This window comes from Oncorhynchus mykiss, chromosome 15 (genome assembly GCF_057628025.1).
Source record: "Oncorhynchus mykiss isolate SJ-2025 chromosome 15, ASM5762802v1, whole genome shotgun sequence".
Lineage (NCBI taxonomy): Eukaryota > Metazoa > Chordata > Actinopteri > Salmoniformes > Salmonidae > Oncorhynchus > Oncorhynchus mykiss.
This window is the reverse complement of record NC_143036.1, coordinates 24,315,961-24,335,914: the sequence shown is the minus strand read 5'-3', so window position 1 is coordinate 24,335,914 and position 19,954 is coordinate 24,315,961. Positions and strand designations below refer to the sequence as shown.

Below are 19,954 nucleotides of genomic sequence, written 5' to 3'. Positions count from 1 at the left end.
ATGGCACAAACGGATATAGGAACAGGCTATAACACAGATTAAAAGGCTGTAGAATGAATGTGCCTTAAGCCACACCCTACAAATATCACCAGCTGATTGGATTGCACTCCTTTCCAGCATGGCTACATGGTGAGTAGTCTGTCTACAAATATTTGGGAGAGAATGACTAAATCGTTGTGTATTTTAATTTTAGTATAATTTAATATTTAAAGAAATATGTCAAGCGTGTGGTTGTGGGGCTAAAACTGTCCAAACCGAAATGGTCACAACCAAAACAATTGACACCATGGCAATAGATAGAGGTCTCATCTTCGTATCTGTGTCATTATGGCATATGTGACAGCACGGGCTGCAGCACTGAGGCTATCTCCTGTTTAAAGTTAAATGTGCCATGCTCTACCAAATGATTTACAGCTGACCATCATGTGGGTCAAGTGGACAAGTGCACATTTTAGGAAAGAGGGTTTGAGTATTGAGACGCAACCCTCCAAGAGCCCAAACATTGACGTCTATTTGGCCCAAACAAAAACATCTATAATGTTCTGTACTGTACTGTACCCTACTCTACTGCACTGTACTGTACCCTACTGTACTGTGCTGTACTCTACTGTACTGTGCCCTAATGTAATGTACTGTGCTGTACTAAACTATACTCTACTGTACTGTACTGTACTTTACACTAGATGGCAGTGATATATCTTAAAGCCATTTACAAATAATAGGCAACCTAATTTGAAGAAGAAGACAATGCTCTCTGATCCTTGGCTGATCCAACCCAACCCATAGGAACCCCCACCCAGTTGACTACTTAAAAATGGTGGAAAGCCTCATTGGCAAAGTCTACACTAAAACGAGACATATCCTTCTAGGGTCCTCTATCTGTCTCTATGATTGACACTTGATTGTTAGTCCACTGTACTTCTTTACATTTATTAAACACACAGGTCATTATTTGTATTTTAGATTATTTGTCGTGTTATTGAAGGATAGGGACATCTGGTGTCAACACGAAGAAAAGTACAGCAGACAGCCAGACAGTACAGAGAGGGGATAAAAACAGACCCTGTGCGATATCAAGAATATCTGGAGAAAGAAAAGGGAAAGAAATGCTAAAGGAAAGGAAGAGGGAAAGGTCAAATTAATAAAATATTTATCTGAGAGGTCAAAGACAACACAGGTCAGCAGCAGTGAAAAGGCAGAAAGACAGACAGACAGAAAGACTTACCTTTTATTGATTGTGTTAGTGATATATCAATCACATGTGCCCCATTAGATATGGTATCAATTTAGTAAGCAATTAAGTTAAGAAAGTACAGTATATGCCGCGTCACAACCGAAACAATGATGTCACTACAGAAATGCCTGTTATTTTTGCCACAATAAAGATAGAAAAAGTGACAACTAATTCATTAGCCACCTAATGAACTAGATGCATCAGTAATTAAATCCATCAATACATTTCAGATTCAAGCAATCAACATTGAACATTTTACAGAGAACAATTATCTAAATTCTATTGAAAGGTTTTGAAAATCAGATTTTTTTTTTTAAATCCTGTTTTTACTATTTTGTAAATGTTGTACGCAAATACAATTTGAAAAATGAATCTGTAATAGCATATGAATCATTACTGTGCAAAGTTGTTCATTTAATGCAACTTTTTCACTATGTTTCACTAGTGACAAATATATTGGGGTGGTAAGGATTTCAGGTAAATACAGTATCTCAAAAATGCCATTACAAAATGTCGTAGATATGTTGATCTGAAGACGTGTGCTGAAAGTTTGGGAAAAATAAGATGCTTATTTATTCACCACACAATTTACACCACTTTTGTAGAACAACCTATAGGCTATAGGGAAAGGGTGCCATTGGGGACAAATGCACAAAGTCGCCCTCTCTGTTGCAGCTGGAGAAAGCTTAATTGGAATGGCCTCTGGTTGGCTAAGATTGAGAGGGGTAATTAAGGCGTCCTCATGCTTCCCAGCCTAAAAAGTTCGGAATAGTTTGTGCATATATTATTATGACATTTTGTAAAGTTTTTTTGTACTTCAGTGAGGGTTTATTTTTGTCAAGAGAAGGTAATTTAAGGGAGTATGCTAGCAAAATCATTCGGTTCACCTAGCTGAGTTCGGCCTCAGCATGCTTCAGTATGGCCGAACACGGCTAGACAAACCGAATGAACTGAACGAGTGTGCTAGCATACTCCCTTAAAATAAAATACCTTTGTTTGAAAAGTGAGAAAAAAGGCGATAGTAATCATTGTCCATTTTGAGACGCTGTAGCAAGTATACAGTTCCTCTAAATAATCAGATAACTCAAGAAAACTGTAATTCATTCATTTTTACATTTTGCAGAGGAGATCTTAGTCGCGCAATTTTACATATACAGTTGAAGTCGGAAGTTTACTCAGTTTTTCACAATTCCTGACATTTAATCCTAGTAAAAATTCCCTGTAATTAGGTCAGTTAGGATCACCACTTTATTTTAAGAATGTGAAATGTCAAAATAATAATAGAGAGAATTATTTATTTCAGCTTTCATTTCCTTCATCACATTCCCAGTGGGTCAGAAGTTTACATACACTCAATTAGTATTTTGTAGCATTGCCTAAAAAATTGTTCAACTTGGATCAAACGTTTTGGGTAGCCTTCCACAAGCTTCCCACAATAAGCTTGTGTAACTGAGTCAGGTTTGTAGGCCTCCTTGCTCACACATGCTTTTTCAGTTCTGCCCACAAATTTTCTATAGGATTGAGGTCAGGGCTTTGTGAGCAAGGAGGCCTACTCCAATACCTTGACTTTGTTTTCCTTAAGACATTTTGCCACAATTTTGGAAGTATGCTTGGGGTCATTGTCCATTTGGAAGACCCATTTGCGACCAAGCTTTACCTTCCTGACTGATGTCTTGAGATGTTGCTTCAATATATCCACATAATTTTCCATCCTCATGATGCCATCTATTTTGTGAAGTGCACCAGGCCCTCCTGCAGCAAAGCACCCTCACAACATGATGCTGCCACCCCCATGCTTCACGGATGGGATGGCGTTCTTTGGCTTGCAAGCCTCCCCCTTTTTCCTCCAAACATAACGATGGTCATTATGGCCAGACAGTTCTATTTTTGTTTCATCAGACCAGAGAAAATTTCTCCAAAAAGTACGATCTTTGTCCCCATGTGCTTTTTGCAAACAATAGTCTGGCTTTTTATGGCGGTTTTGGAGCAGTGGCTTCTTCCTTGCTGAGCGGACTTTCAGGTTATGTCGATATAGGACTCGTTTTACTGTGGATATCGATACCTTTGTACCTGTTTCCTCCAGCATCTTCACAAGGTCCTTTGCTGTTGTTCAGGAATTGATTTGCACATTTCACACCAAAGTATATTCATATCTGAGCGGTATGACGGTTGTGTGGTCCCATGGTGTTTATATTTTCGTACTATTGTTTGTACAGATGAGCGTAGTACCTTCAGGCGTTTGGAAATTTCTCCAAAGGATGAACCAGACTTGTGGAGGTCAACAATTCCTTTTCAGAGGTCTTGGCTGATTTCTTTTGATTTTCCCATGATGTCAAGCAAAGAGGCACTGAGTTTGAAGGTAGGCCTTGAAATACATCCAGAGGTACACCTCCAATTGACTCAAATGATGTCAATTAGCCTATCAGAAGATTCTAAAGCCATGACATAATTTTCTGGAATTTTACAAGGCACAGTCATGACTCCAACCTAAGTGTTTGTAAACTTCCGACTTCAACTGTAACTAAAATGTTTGGTGCAGTATTTCTCAATGTAAAAATGTGCATGAAAACGAGTCATCATGGAATGACAACAAAGACTTTTTTGAAGAATCCCAACCGTTGACCAATCATCGACTTCGGCTTGACTCCAGAACAAATGTGTGTGTGTCCAAACATGCCTTTAAGGCGTCACTTTGACACACACACACAAGCACACACAAATACATTTACACATTTAAACACATACACACACGAGCCCCCCCCCCCCCCCCCACACACACACACACACACTCTCTCTCTTTTACCTCAAGGCAGGGCTGTTATTGGCCCTCCCCCACACCTCAGTCTTGTTCCTTGGGACTGGGGGCTGGAGCATCTCTGCTGCCAGGGGGTCTGGATCCTCTTCCTGCCTGCCCACCCACTCCCCCACAACCCTAGGCCGCAGCACTGAGTTATACCCCCCAAGGTTCTAGTGCAAGGGGGAGAGGGGTGGGGGAGGGTGAGAGAGAGAGAGAAAGAGAGAGAGAGAGAGAGAGAGAGGGGAGAGAGGGGAAAGAGAGGCGAGGTGATGGAAGGGAGGGAGGTGGAGGGAGATAGGGAGAAAAGGTAGAGAAAGGGACTGTCATATGGCCATTCAGTTCAAAACAGAAAGTAGATTTTGTCAGTGATACATTTGTGTGCCAGGTAAATAAATAAATAAATGCTGTCTGTCTGTCTGTCTGTCTGTCTGTCTGTCTGTCTGTCTGTCTGTCTGTGTCTTATTATTATCAACCAGTGGTGTAGTGGAGGGTAAACGCACACAAACTCTGCTTATTCAGCTTTTTTATTTTGTGCAAGCTTTTAAGGAAAAATGCATTGAAAGTGTAGGGAGCATTACTGTTTTCAACGCGACAGGCAATCAGTGTTTGACCACCATTTTTTTTTTTACCAATTCATCCCTGACAGCAACCCTAACTTGACAGTGCTCACAGCCACTCACACAGTATCACTCATTTAGGTGTCTACACCGTGTTCGAAGTGGAATGGAATTCAATACTTAATTACATGATAGGAGGGTAAATATATCTTAATATTGTGTCTGTCTTTGTCTTGTCTAGAAGGAGATTATCTGGGCTTGGAGCCAAGCAGACGTACTGTACTGTAATACCGTATGATATTACCTCTATAGGGAACGTCTCTTCTTGAGGACAAGAATATATCAAATGCTGCTGCTATCTTCAGGGTTCGAATTATGGGGGCTTGGCAGTGCCATGAGAAATCAGATGGACGCCCATGAAAGTTGAAATATTAAGGTGGACACCCTCATAAGCTTTAGTAATAAAGGTTACTAAAACCTTTTGTTTGAGGGGCCTCCTGACAATCAATTTGCAATTAAGACTGTGTGCAATACTGGGAAATACTGTACACTGGAAAGTCAGTGCTCTCATCACCGTGTAGAATCCAGGTCAAACAAAGCTTTGTCTACACACTAGCACCCAGGAAAATACAGGAAGAGGACATGTTTATTGAAGTTTCTGCAGATGGATGTCATTCCCATGAGATTGTGGTTTGTCATTATTCTCACACACATGCACGCGCACACACACACACACACACACACACACACACACACACACACACACACACACACACACACACACCCCACTATTCTCAGAGCTGTGTGTCGTGCTGTTAACTGAGCCCAAATTGACAAGAGATGGAATCGGATTGCAACTGACAGGGTGGCGGCAGTAGAAGGTGACGATGTAACAGTTTCAATATCAGAGGAAAGTCATGACAAAGTAGTTCATAGTCACCTGATCAAGTTCATCAGAAGCAGCGATACCTTTAAAGAAGAGAACAGTGATTCAGAGGGGGCTCTGCTTTACCTGCAGTCTCTATTTCCAAAATATATACAAAGTGATTATAGTAAAACGTTACTATAAGTATTACCTCTAGTCAAAAGTGGTTAAGGGTTTACTATAAGATAAAGGCAATACCTCGTGACAGGTTCTCTAGAGCAGTGGTTCCCAAACTTTTTATAGTCTCGTACCCCTTCACACATTCAACCTCCAGTTGCATACTGTCTGTCTAAGATTTAGCACCAGGGTCAGTGCACTCTCAAATGTTGTTTTTTGCCATCATTGTAGGCCTGCCACACACACACAAAATACGATATGTTTATTAAACACAAGAACGAGTGTGAGTTGTCACAGCCCAGCTCTTGGGAAGTGACAAAGAGGTCTTATAGGGCCAGGGCACAAATAATAATATAATAATAATCAATCATTTTGCTCTTTATTTAACCATCTTACATATAAAATCTTATTTGTTCATTGACATTGTGAATAACTCACCACAGGTTAATGAGAAGGGTGTGCTTGAAAGGATGCACATAAGAGTCTCAGTCTTAAATCTTTTTCAACACACAGTTTGTGCCTGTATTTAGTTTTCATGCTAGTGAGGGCCGAGAATCCACTCTCACATAGGTACGTGGTTGCAAAGGGGCATCAGTGTCTTAACAGCGCGATTTGACAAGGCAGGATACTCTGAGCGCAGCCCAATCCAGGAATCTGTCAGTGGCTTCTGATTAAATTTTCACAGAACCGCTTGTTGCAATTTCGATGAGGTTCTCTTGTTCAGATATCGGTAAATGGACTGGAGGCAGGGCATGAAAGGGATAACGAACCCAATTGTTTGTGTCATCTGTTTCCGGAAAGTACCTGCGTAATTGCACACCCAATTCACTCAGGTGCTTCGCAATATCACATTTGACATTGTCCGTAAGCTTGAGTTCATTTGCACAAAAAAAATGATGGAATGACCTGTGTGTTGTCCTTGTTAATGAAGACAGAGAAGAGCTCCAACTTCTTAATCATAGCCTCAATTTTGTCCCGCACATTGAATATAGTTGCGACTACAGAGAGTCCCTGAAGTCCTAGATTCAGATCATTCAGGCGAGAAAAAACATCACCCAGATAGGCCAGTCGTGTGAGAAACTCGTCATCATGCAAGCAGTCAGACAAGTGAAAATTATTGTCAGTAAAGAAAACGTTAAGCTTGTCTCTCAATTTAAAAAAAACCTGCCAATACTTTGCTTCTTGATAACCAGAGAACTTCTTCTGTATGTTGTAAAAGCGTTACATGGTCGATGCTCATATCATTGCATAGTGCAAATAATACACGAGAGTTCCGGGGCCTTGCTTTAACAAAGTTAAACATTTTCACTGCAGTGTCCTAAGCGTCTTTCAAGCTGTCAGGCATTCTCTTGGCAGCAAGAGCCTCTTGGTGGATGCTGCAGTGTACCCAAGTGGCGTCGGGAGCAACTGCTTGCACGCGCGTTACCTTTCCACTATGTATAACTGTCATGACTTTTGCAACATCATGAGCAGCAGCTATGTTTGGCTACAGTACATACTAGTGGAATTCCCGCTAGAGGTTAATGTGATTGGATGTTAATTATTTTACTAGGCTTCCTGTATTTGACATTGTGTTGTTATTTCGTTGAACACTAGATGGTTTTGTTGTATTTTTGGCAGTGAAACGAGGATACTCAGGCGAGAAAAAAACATCACCAAAATGTATAGCCCCTTGGGAAAATATAAATCTGTTTGAAAATGTGAAGAATTATTATTATTATTATTATTATTATTCTTTCTTCTGTGAATCACATTTTTATTTGATGTACCCCGACGGCATTGCTCGTACCCCAGTTTGGGAATACTTGCTCTAGAGCCTTGGCTTTAGGCTTTAGGGTACAGTACTAGGGTTTAGGGTACAGTATTAGTATTTAGGTTACAGTATTAGGGTTTAGTTACTAGACTCACTGCGTGACAGGTTCTGTCCCGCCTGCTTCCGCTCCCCCTCCCAAGTGCCAGGCTACCCGTCGTCACGCGCACCTGTTACCATCACTACGCACAGCTATGCTCATTGGACTCACCTGGACTCCCTCACTGTGTTGATTGCCCCTGCATATATGTCTGCTCCTCTGTGTTGTTGCCTGTAGTAGCATTGTTTGTCATGTCGTGTTTATGTCCAGATGTTGTTCCTGTTCCGTTGCATGTCCGTCTAAATTAAATGGTTCACTGCCTGTACCTGCTTCTCATCTCCTGCATTGGGCATTACAAGTTCTCTAGCGCCTTGGCTTTGGGGTTTAGGGTACAGTATTAGGGTTTAGTTACTAGACTCACTGTATGACAGGTTCTCTAGAGCCTTGGCTTTGGGGTTTAGGGTACAGTATTAGGGTTTAGTTACTAGACTCACTGTGTGACAGGTTCTCTAGAGCCTTGGCTTTAGGGTTTAGGTTACAGTATTAGGGTTTAGGGTACAGTATTATGGTTTAGTTACTAGACTCACTGTGTGACAGGTTCTCTAAAGCCTTGGCTTTAGGGTTTAGGGTACAGTATTAGGGTTTAGTTACTAGACTCACTGTGTGACAGGTATCTCGAGAGCATTGGCTTAAGGGTTTAGGGTACAGTATTAGGGTTTAGGGTACAGTATTAGAGTTCAGGGTACAGTATTAGGGTTTAGGGTACAGTATTAGGGTTTGGTTACTAGATGCACTGTGTGACAGGTTCTCCAGAGCCTTGGCTTAAAAGGGTTTAGGGTACAGTATTAGGGTTTGGTTACTAGATGCACTGCTGGACAGGTTCTCCAGAGCCTTGGGTTTAGGGTACAGTATTAGGGTTTAGTTACTAGACTCACTGCTTGACAGGTTCTCTAGAGCCTTGGCTTCAGGGTTTAGGGTACAGTATTAGGGTTTAAGGTACAGTATTAAGGTTTAGTTACTAGACTCATTGCGTGACAGGTTCTCCAGAGCCTTGGCTTCAGGGTTTAGGGTACAGCATTAGGGTTTAGTTACTGTACTCACTGCGTGACAGGTTCTCCAGAGCCTTGCCCAGCTTCTTGCTCTCCTGCAGGATGTGGTTGAGCTCATCAAAGTCTTTGCTCTCCCTCCACTCCCACGATGGGTGCTCTATGGACCGCGGCACTGAAACACACAAACACACAGAGCAATTTCATTGAAATGTTCTTCAACACTGAAACAAACCAGAACTTGAGAAAGTCATTAACTTTCACATACGTCAATAAAGCTTAGATATCAAGAGATTTTTCTGTATGGAAAAGCTTGGAGGAAAGTCGATGTATCCCCTCCAAGACCATTGGTCTCCCTCAAGGCCTGGAGGACATTACAGCATGATTAGCAGATGAAAATGGGACAAACAAAAAGAGGAAATGACCCAGATTTCATTATCATCTCACCAACGTCTTCCAGTGTCCCCTGCCTTAGCCCTAGGTCCCTCTATCTCCCTCTCCATCTCTCGCTCCCTCTAAACATTACCTAGAGGTTTAATTCATGAATGAGGAGTGAGAGATATATACATGAAATATGGAGGGAGAGGGGGAGAGATATTCTCCTATAGGGATAGGGGAATATACATGTAGTCTTTAACTTAACCCACATCTTATGTGCGTCATTATGTTCCTATACTGAGTGTACACAACATTCAGAACACCTGCCTTTTCCATGACATAAACTGACCAGGTGAAAGCTATAATCACTTATTGATGTCACTTGTTAAATCCACTTCAATCAGTGTAGATGAAGGGGAGGAGACAGGTTAAAGAAAGATTTTTAAGCCTTGCGACAATTGAGACACGGATTGTGTACGTATGCCATTCAGAGGGTGAATGGGCAAGACAAAATATTTGCCTTTGAACGGGGTATGGTAGTAGGTGCCAGGAGCACAGGTTTGTGTCAAGAACTGCAGCGATGCTGGGCATTTCACGCTCAACAGTTTCCTGTGTGTATCAAGAATGGCCCACCACCCAAAGGACATCCAGCCAACTTGGGAACTGTGGGAAGCACTGGAGCCAACACGGGCCAGCATCCCTGTGGAACGCATTCGACAGCTTGTAGAGTCCATGCACCAATGAATGTAGGCTGTTCTGAGGGCAAAAGAGGGTGCAACTTAATATTAGGATGGTGTTCCTAATGTTTTGTACACTCAGTGTAAAGTACATCTCTGAATAAACCATCCATATAGAAGTGGCCTACTGCACTAATACCCCGTTTAGGGATAATAATGGACATACATGTAGTGCTTTGCTGAATGAACAGTTCTCTTTCTCTCCTTGCGGGGCAGTCGAGTCATTGGGATCAGGGCTTGCTATCCAAATAATTCTCTCTCTTTCTCGCTTATACGCTTAAACTAGGTCCTTTTACTGCAACATTCAAATGTACAAAAATGTATCTGAAAAGCAGCCTGACACGTCAACAACCATCGTTTTACATAGCTTAATAACAACATAGATATAGTTCTCTACTAGCCTACAACATACAAGTGAGAAGTGTATGCTAAGGTCAAAATTGAGTTCAATCGTGGCCTGGAGTGGTCTAACGGTTAGGGCTGCTACATTCAGCGTGGCAGCGCACATATAAGCATAACGTGTCGGCGTGGGTTCAATTCTGACCCACGCCACCACTAGGCTACGACATGAGGTTCCACAAATAACTCAATCCCCCCGATTGATTTGATTTATTTACACATTTCAAATGTAGACAGTGCAAGGATATCTTGATGAGAAATGACCATACCAGATAACATAAATAGGAAACAAATAAAATAACAACAATATGCTACACCAACATTAGTTTCCATTAATACAATGTGGCAGGTAAATTGTCATAGTAGATTTGCAGTGGTAAACAATGAAATTCTTGTACAGAATGCTTAGATTAATCGCCCTTAGTCTGTTCAAAAATTATGGGTTTGATTCCTGCTGGGCCACCAATACTAATATTTGGACAGAAAAAAAGGCATCTGCTAAATGGCAAGAGCCTGTAAAGGTGTTTCTCAACCCATTATATTCCGGTGCAGAGAAGAGCACAGCTCTGTCTCTTCAATGCCAGACTGGCAGTTGAGAAATAGTGTTTGACATTGGAAAAGCTTCAGGAACCGAGAGACAAACAGCATAGTGGAGACCCCGATTGAACTTAATTCTGACCTTACCATACACTTGACACTTGTATGTCGTAGGCTAGTAGAGACCAATATCTATGTTGTTATTAAGCCATGTAAAACAACAGTTGTTAACGTGTCTGGCTGCTTTTCAGATACATTATTGTACATTTGAATGTTGCAGTAATAGGACCTAGGCCTAATGTTTAAGCGAGCAAGAGAGAACATTATTTGGATAGCAGGCCATGATCCCAATGACTCGACTGCCTCCTCATGGAGAGAAATAGAACTGTTCTTTTTCAGGGACTCATGAGGCTCATTTGAATTTCCTGATGCAGCAGGAAAATGCTCAGCGACAAAAGAGTGACCAAGTTAATATTCGACATCTGTAGTAATAACCCCCACACACACATGCACGCACACACAGAGTTTTGGATTACATGAAAGATAATGGAGAGAGATCTATATTTCATCAGGACATTAGGTCCTTATGAAAAATACATACCTTTGAAATGATCTGAAATACAGCAGGAAATGGGTGGGTGAAAGCAGGGACACTACTAAATGTTCTAGAAAGTCATCTGAAGCAGTAATCTAAAACTACTTTGATTGATTCTGCCCTTCTATGTTCCTGAGAAGTGAGTGCTGCTCCTGCATACATCACTGTACTGTGTTGTATCTCTGAACATCACTACTGTATGGATGACTACTTTGAATTGCATCAGCCATCTGTGTAAAGTACAGTACTAGACGTGTTCTACAAAGATACAGAGATACCATGTGTTATGCATGTTTCATGTATGTTTCATGACTGAAATACACTGGATTACTGGAAGTGTTCTACAGTAGGGGGGATGTCCATGTTACATGTATAAACCTGGAGAGTACACAGGTACGTAATCTACCTTTTTGACAGTTTGTTTTGAGGAAGAATAAGAGGATTTTATCTGTTGTTATTTAGTGTAAATTCATTGCCTGCATGATTCAAACGGTGTCTTAACTCACATACTGTACAAGTTAGCAGAGGCATGTTTAGTCTTTGCTGTTCTTTCCTCTCCTCCCTTTCCTTCCTTCCTTCCTCTCTCTATTTTTATCTTCTTCTTCTTTCCATTGTAAAGGTCAACTGTAACAGTAGCAGAGAAAGACTAGAAACAACAAGGAATGAAATATTACACATGTACTGTATGTTAACAGTAGGTTGAATAATAATAGGCATGTATGTAAACCGTATGTTGAAGCCTTTATTATTCTTGGGAGATAAAGCTATTAAATATTACTCTAAAATATGACATTGTGGTGTTGGTCCTGCTTTCTAGCCTGTTTGGAAGTGCACGGTTACCCTGCAGTAAACTCTCCCTTTTTTTTTTTACCTTTATTTTACCAGGCAAGTCAGTTAAGAACAAATTCTTATTTTCAATGACGGCCTAGAAACAGTGGGTTAACTGCCTGTTCAGGGGCAGAACGACAGATTTGTACCTTGTCAGCTCGATGGGTTGAACTTGCAACCTTCCGGTTACTAGTCCAACGCTCTAACCACTAGGCTACCCTGCCGCCCCTAACAAAACACATAAGAAACACACACAACAAAAAATATTATATAAATATCCTGAAGCTAAAATATACAGAAATAATACATTATCTGATGAAATTGCTTTAGAAAGGTGCAAAAGACAGGGATGTCCCCTCTCCCCCCTCCTGTTTGCACTGGCACTTGAACTGCTTGCTGAAAGAATTAGACAGGACCCAAATGTAAGAGGTATCAGCATTGGTAAACGTGAATATAAACTAAACTTATTTGCCAATCTACTGATATATCCAACCAATATTGAAAACTCAAGGCCCCCTTGCTAAACAATAATGTCCCCATAAATCTTACACACAGAAGAAACCTCTTCAGAATGGCATGGCTCCAAAAGTTTTTATATTTATTCTCGGTAACACCAATTACCCCACCTAAGACATTCTTTAAAAAAGTATCCTCAGTCATAACAGACTTTAAATGGGCAAATAAAACTCATAGAATAAAAAGGAAAGTTGTACATCTCCCTAAGTCTGGGGGTTGCTTTCACCTCCAAGACTTGGAGTTTTATCAACTCGCCACCCAAAATGGTCCACATTGGAAACCTAAAGGCATAGAAACCATAAATGGCTTGATAATACAAAATTAATTTCATTCCATGACAGAATTAAAAATCGATTTTGGACTGATCAATGTAGATATTTCCAAATACACTGAACAAAAAAATGAATGCAACATGTAAAGTGTTGGTCCCAAGTTTCATGAGCTGAAATAAAATAATCACAGAAATGTTCCATACGCACAAAAAGCACATTTATTTTCCTTATATGAACTGTAACTCTAAAAAAAATCTTTGAAATTGTTGCATGTTGCATTTTTATTTTTGTTCAGTATACATACAACTTAAACGTTTCAGATCACAACATTTCTATTTTAATTATTTTGGATATCCTATTAGTCAGAAAATGGTATTCATATGATATGTAAGATATACAAAATATTGCAGAGAGCATATCAAACTGACAATCTCTTAGAAAAATATAAACTATTGAAACCAAGACCTAGAACGAACTGATATTGGCACAAAATGGAGGGAATGTTGGAACATACCTAATACAATTACAGTTAATGAAAATGTACACTTAATCCAGCATAAACTAATGTATATAATTGATTATACAAGAGACAAAATTCACAAATTCAACAGCACAGCGACAGAGTCATGTCTTCAGAGTAAAACTAATAATGATTCAATAATCCATGCCTTCTGGGAATGTCATAAAGTCCATGTGTGGAGTTAGAGAGTTGGCTGTCTGTCACGCCCTGACCTTAGTGTTCTTTGTTTTCTTTACTATTTTGGTTAGGTCGGGGTGTGACATGGGTGATATGTGTGTTTTTGTCTCATCTAGGTTGTTTGTACTGTCTAGGGTTTTTTGTAGATTTATGGGGTTGTTTCCATCTAGGTGTTTTGTAGGTCTATGGTTGCCTAGATTGGTTCTCAATTAGAGGCAGGTGTTTATCGTTGTCTCTGATTGGGAACCATATTTAGGCAGCCATATTCTTTGGGTATTTTGTGGGTGATTGTGCCACACGGGACTGTTTTGTATTTGTGTCATGTTCAGTCTTTTCTATTAAAACATGGACACTTACCACGCTGCGTATTGGTCCGATCCTTGCTACACCTCTTCAGATGAAGAGGAGGAAATCCGTTACAGAATCACCCACCAACAGAGGACCAAGCAGCGTGGTAACGGGCAGCAGCATCGAACACAAGACTCGTGGACTTGGGAGGAAATTCTAGACGGGAGAGGACCCTGGGCACAGCCAGGGGAATATCGCCGCCCCGAAGCAGAGCTGAAGGCAGAGAGGCGCTGGTATGAGGAGGCAGCACGGCGTCGCGGTTGGAAGCCCGATAGTCAGCCCCAAAAATGTATTTGGGGGGGGGGGGGGCACACAGGGAGTGTGGCGAAGCCAGGTCGGAAACCTGCGCCTACTTTCTGTGCTTACCGGAGAGCGAGAGGGACCGGGCAGGCACCGTGTTATGCTGTGGAGCGCACGGTGTCCCCGGTGCGGGTGCATAGCCCGGTGCGGTACATTCCAGCTCCTCGTATCGGCCGGGCTAGAGTGGGCATCGAGCCAGGTACCATGAAGCCAGCTCTATGTATCTGGTCTCCAGTGCATCTCCTTGGGCCGGCGTACATGGCACCAGCCTTACGCATGGTGTCCCCAGTTCGCCAGCACAGCCCAGTGCGGCCTATTCCACCTCGCCGCACTAGTCGGACTACGGGGAACATTCGACCGGGTAAGGTTGGGCAGGCTCGGTGCTCAAGAGCTCCAGTACGCCTGCACGGTCCGGTCTATCCAGTGCCACCTCCACGTACCAGCCCTCCGGTGGCAGCCCCCCGCACCAGGCTGTCTCTCCCTACAGGTGCTCCCGCCTGTCCAGCGTCCAGTCTTTTCTATTAAAACATGGACACTTACCACGCTGCGTATTGGTCCGATCCTTGCTACACCTCTTCAGACGAAAAGGAGGAAATCCGTTACACTGTCAGAAGTATTACAATGTAAATGTACTTTTAAACCGTCTGTCTGCATGTTTCAAGACGTGGCATATAATGGTACAGTGAGATGGACGATACTCTACTCATCAATTATCTTTAAGAAAAAACATATACTTAACTGGAAATCAAACAATTCTCCATCGTTAAGACAATAGAAAAATCATATGCTTCATTATCTAAATATTGAAAGAGCATTGGCGACGGAGAGGAACAAAATGGTGCAATTTGAGGACATTTGACAGAGTAGTGCGGGTCCTGGAGATAGGGGTGAGAACAGGTGGGCCTGGTTGATGTTTGTGTGGATCTGTATGTTCTGTATTAACAAAAAAGTAATAATCTTACCAAAAAAAACGACTTGTTTTCCTATGGAGAGAAAAAAATATTTTCTGGCTTTTCTGCAGTGTAACATATTTCATTGCTGAAAGTGAGCAATAGGCACAAAATATTTTCACAATTTATTTTTGTTGTTTGTTTTCTTGTTTCTTGAAATGCATAGAGGGATTCGCCCATAACCATTGTACCTAGAGTACAATAATATATGCAATATCTCTGACACCTCACCCTGCAGTCAGGAGAAAAGGCCAGCTACCGTAGTTTCGTTTTCTTGTAAATGTTTTCTCTGTCATGACGTAGGAAAAGTCATGAGAATGGAATGTTGATCAATTACATAACAAGAGATAACAGGTTATTGTTGTAACAATTTATTGGTTAAATCAACTGTTGATTTAGTCAGTGAGACTAAATGACATACTGTTGAAATACATTCAATGTATTTTTCTCTTCATATTGTTACACATTATCCACCCTTCATCACCAGCGTGAATGACACTGGATCTGTTGCATATTTCGCTAGATGAAATCTAAGAGGTTGTCATTCCAGTATGTCCCCAGAGGATGATCATGAGGGTCAAAACCAGACAACAGGTTTTCCTGTGCCTTCGCAGAGGCGGCAGCGGCAACTACAAACCTGATGTAGTTATCGGTAACTTGTGGTTCAGGTAGGCCCACTTGTAGTACCAAATTGGGAAAAGTTAAGTAATCATCTGGCCACATGGTTCTGTAAAGAAGACAGGACTGTCAGTGATGTGAGAGATCTACTACACCCTAATGATATGGCCAGTCAGGCACATGCTCAGATAGAGTCCAAGGGGTACTGGAGAACCTGCCCTTTGCCCCTACTATTAAAACAGTGCCCTTTTGATTGATGGTGTTTTTTAAACTAATTAATTTTCTCTCTTGTTACTTTAAATGTAACAAATTGCCCATTAAACTACATTATTTCTCATAAACTCATGAATCTTGAAAAAAGTCCCCTCCCCAGCCCTTCAACCTGCATGGAGTGATCTACAGCGCTGGGTGGTGAGTTTGAAATGAATACTGCCAGTAGTAGGTTACTTGGGGTTGCTACCATTTCTCGTCTCAGGATCAGGGAAGATCTGCATTTGGGATGATCAGCTGATCCAGACCACCACAGTAGTGGTTCTAGCAAAGATACTTTTACTTCCTCCCTTTCATCTGTGGTTCTAGCTTGTTTGCCCTACAATGTGTGATGAGTGACTGTGGCTTTTTAAAAAACTTTGATCACCTCCCCCATTAAAGGTCTGTTCACGACCCTGTGGCTAGTCGACATTATTATGCCGTCAGAGACATTTTGGGAAGTAGCTTAACTTCTATGGGTGACAGTAACAAATCTCCATAATTTTCACAACATTATAAACACAAACTGTAAGGTGCAAAATGTTTACATGAAAATGTCATGGTATGTATTCGGGAAAATGTTTAGGTTTTTTGTTGGTGACCTACTCTTTGATCATATGCACATTTTACAGAGAGGATATAAAATAGTCAAGGCAAAGGACATCCTAAACAAACTGCTCATCTACAGATTCCAAAAATAACCAAAAGGCATCCCTTTATCACCTGCATTCCTGATGCGGACGCTGCTGCCTTTGTGGTTGGATGGTACCTAAGACAGTGATGCGGTTTGGGTCCCAGACACAGTCCTCTTCTAGACCACTCTTCACCATACCACAGTTAGGAGGAACCCAGGCGGTGTCGTAACCGTTCTCATGCCAGGTTGTCCGCAGAGGATGATCCTGACTGTCAATTCTTTTCACCTTGCCCACATTGACTTTGACTCGGATGACAACCCTCTGATTTTCAGGATGATCCAGGGGGTACCTGCTTGCCTTCTTCATGTCTCGACTGAGGTACACTCCATGCCCCAACATACCACCAGCAGACGGACGAAAACCAGAGGCCCTAATTTTCCCTGCCGCCTGCTTAGTGGTGCCATGGTACATGACGTAGGTTTTGCCATCTTGTGGTTCAGATTGGCCCAGTCGCACTACCCCAGAGGGAAGAGTGAAGTCATCTTCTGCCCACATGGTTGTGTAAATGCTGCTGTAAAGAAGACAGGACTGTCAGTGATGTGAGAGATCTACTACACCCTAATGATATGGCCAGTCAGGCACATGCTCAGATAGAGTCCTAGGGGTACTGGAGAACCTGCCCTTTGTCCCTACTATTAAAACAGTGCCCTTTTGATTGGTGGTGTTTTTTAAACTAATTAATTTTCTCTCTTGTTACTTTAATTTTAACAAATTGCCCATCAAACTAGATGTTCTCATAACATCATGAATCTTGAAACAAGTCCCCTCCCCAACCCTTCAACCTGCATGGAGTGATCTACAGCGCTGGGTGGTGAGTTTGAAATGAATACTGCCAGTAGTTGGTTACTTAGGGTTGCTAGCATGTCTCGTCTCAGGATCAGGGACAGGAAAAGGGGCAACTGCAGTTTGACTGTCAGTAGCAGAACAGATTTAAATCAAGTAAAGACTAGTTAGCTTGTTTTGGAAGCATAACTAACTAGCTGATTCATCTACATTTGGGATGATCAGCTGATCCAGACCACCACAGTAGTGGTTCTAGCAAAGATCATTTTACTTCCTCCCTTTCCCATCTGTGGTTCTAGCTTGTTTACCCTACAATGTGTGATGAGTGAGTGTGGCTTTAAAAAAAACTTTGATCACCTCCTCCCCCATTAAAGGTCTGTTCACGACCCTGTGGCTGGTCGACATTATTATTATGTCTGAGGGACAAGTTTAACTTTCATGGGTGACAGTAACAAATACCCATTCTTTTCACAACATTGTAAACAAATTCATTTTTATGTGAAAATGTCATGGTATGCATTCAGTCAATTGTTTAGCTTCTTTGTTGGTGACCTACTCTTTGATCATATGCACATTTTACAGAGAGGATATAAGAGACTTAACATAGTCAAGGCAAAGGACATCCTAAACAAACTGCTCATCAACAGATTCCAAATAATAAGCAAAAGGAAATGTTGGAATGTCAGAAACAAAATGTAAAACTTAGCAGGTTTGATCAACATTAGATGGATAAAGTACTTACCTAATGACAGAGCTGGATGTCTAGCTGACGTTGATCTCAGGGTACAGGTAAGGTAGAGTGATTCAACGGATTACTTTATACCACTTCCAACGGATGTCATGACAAGGACATGCAGTGAATATGCAAACGAATGAGGTTCTAGTTGTACATTTTTGTTTCCCACCAAACAGGTTATCACATGACCAAGGTACATATAAGGATGAAAGGGGGCAGATTTACTAACAGTTTACATCCTCCTATCTCTCTCTCTCAGATGCAGAGATCCTATGTATGTTTCATGACTAAAATCCACTAAGACACAACCAAAAGACTCCAAATAGGATAAGGGTATCCTGTGGTCATGTAGGGCGTTTCACGTGGAACGCCAGGATTGTCGGTTTGATTCCTGCTGGGCCACCAATACCAATATTTGCACAGAAAAAAGCATCTGCTAAATGGCAAGAGCCTGTAAAGGTGTTTCTCAACCCATTATATTCCGGTGCAGAGAAGAGCACAGCTCTGTCTCTTCAATGCCAAACTGGCAGTTGAGATAGTGTTGATACTGGAAAAGCTTCAGGAACTGAGAGAAAAACAGAAGAGTGAAGGCCACAATTGAACTTAATTCTAACCGTACCATACACTTCACACTTGAACGTCACAATCTAGTGGAAACCAATATCTATATTGTTATTAAGCTATGTAAAATGACAGATGATTTGTGGCTGCTTTTCAGATACATTTTTGTACATTTGAATGTTACAGAAATAGGACCTTGGCCTAAAGTTGGAGTGAGCAAGAGAGAACATTTATTTGAGGGTGAACCGTGATCCTATTAACTCGAATGCCCAGCATGGAGAGAAGGAGAAGTGCTCTTTTTCAGGGACTCATGGGGCTCATTTGAATTTTCTGATGCAGCAGGAAAATTCTCAGCGACAAAAATATGATCAAGTAAAGATCCGACATCTGCAGTAATAACTTTAAGGAGATGAAACACTAGACACTTTAATAACGTCTCTGTATCTTGCATTACTCATCTCATATGTGTAAACTGTACTCAACACTATTCTACGGTATCTTAGTCACTTCAATTGTTTGTAAATATTGCATCATCCATCTCATATGTGTATACTGTACTCTATACAATGCCACTGTATCTTAGTTCAATACCGCTCTGACATATATGTATGTATTCTTAATCCATTCCTACTCAGATGTATGTGTATTTTGGGAATACGTTGTGAAACTATTACTTGTTAGATACTGCTGCACTGTCAGAGCTAGAAGCAGTAGCATTTCGCTACACACGCAATAACATCTGCTAAACACGTGTATGTGGCCAATAACATTTGATTTGATTTTAACAGCATGTTGAATAGTAATAATAGACACATGTATGTAAACTGTATGTTGACTCCTTTATTTCCTGGGAGATGAAGCTATTAAATATTATTATAAAAGATGAGATCGTGGTGCTGTGATGTTCATGCTTTCTAGCCTGTTTTGAAGTGCACGGTTACCCTGCAATAAACTCTCACCAACAAGATACAAAACAAACACACACTACTTGTCTTCCTATGGAGAAAAAAAATCTATTCAGGCTTTTCTGCTGTTTAACATATTTCATTGCTCAAAGTAAGCAATAGGTACCAATATTATTTTATGTTTTGTTTATTTTGTTGTTTGTTAAAATGATTCACCCATAATCTATAAATATACTGTAGGTGCAATGATTATCTGCTTTTATCTTGAGCTCTTAGACCTCACCCTGCAGTCAGGAAAAGAAAAGGCGAGCTACTGTAGTTTCG

At 41.2% G+C, this 19,954-nt stretch overlaps 1 protein-coding gene across 2 annotated transcripts in view; it reads right to left on the bottom strand.

Annotated features, from left to right (window-relative positions):
* c15h8orf34 (chromosome 15 C8orf34 homolog) overlaps positions 1–19,954 on the bottom strand; it is a 169,808-nt gene that overhangs the window by 90,627 nt on the left and 59,227 nt on the right. For both annotated transcript variants that reach the window (XM_036944104.2, XM_090199666.1), the window contains exons 4-6: positions 8,582–8,701; positions 5,529–5,557; positions 4,038–4,201 (exon numbers count right to left, since the gene is read on the bottom strand). In XM_036944104.2, the coding sequence (XP_036799999.1) occupies positions 4,038–4,201; positions 5,529–5,557; positions 8,582–8,701 (313 nt within the window). The remainder of the gene's footprint in view (positions 1–4,037; positions 4,202–5,528; positions 5,558–8,581; positions 8,702–19,954) is intronic.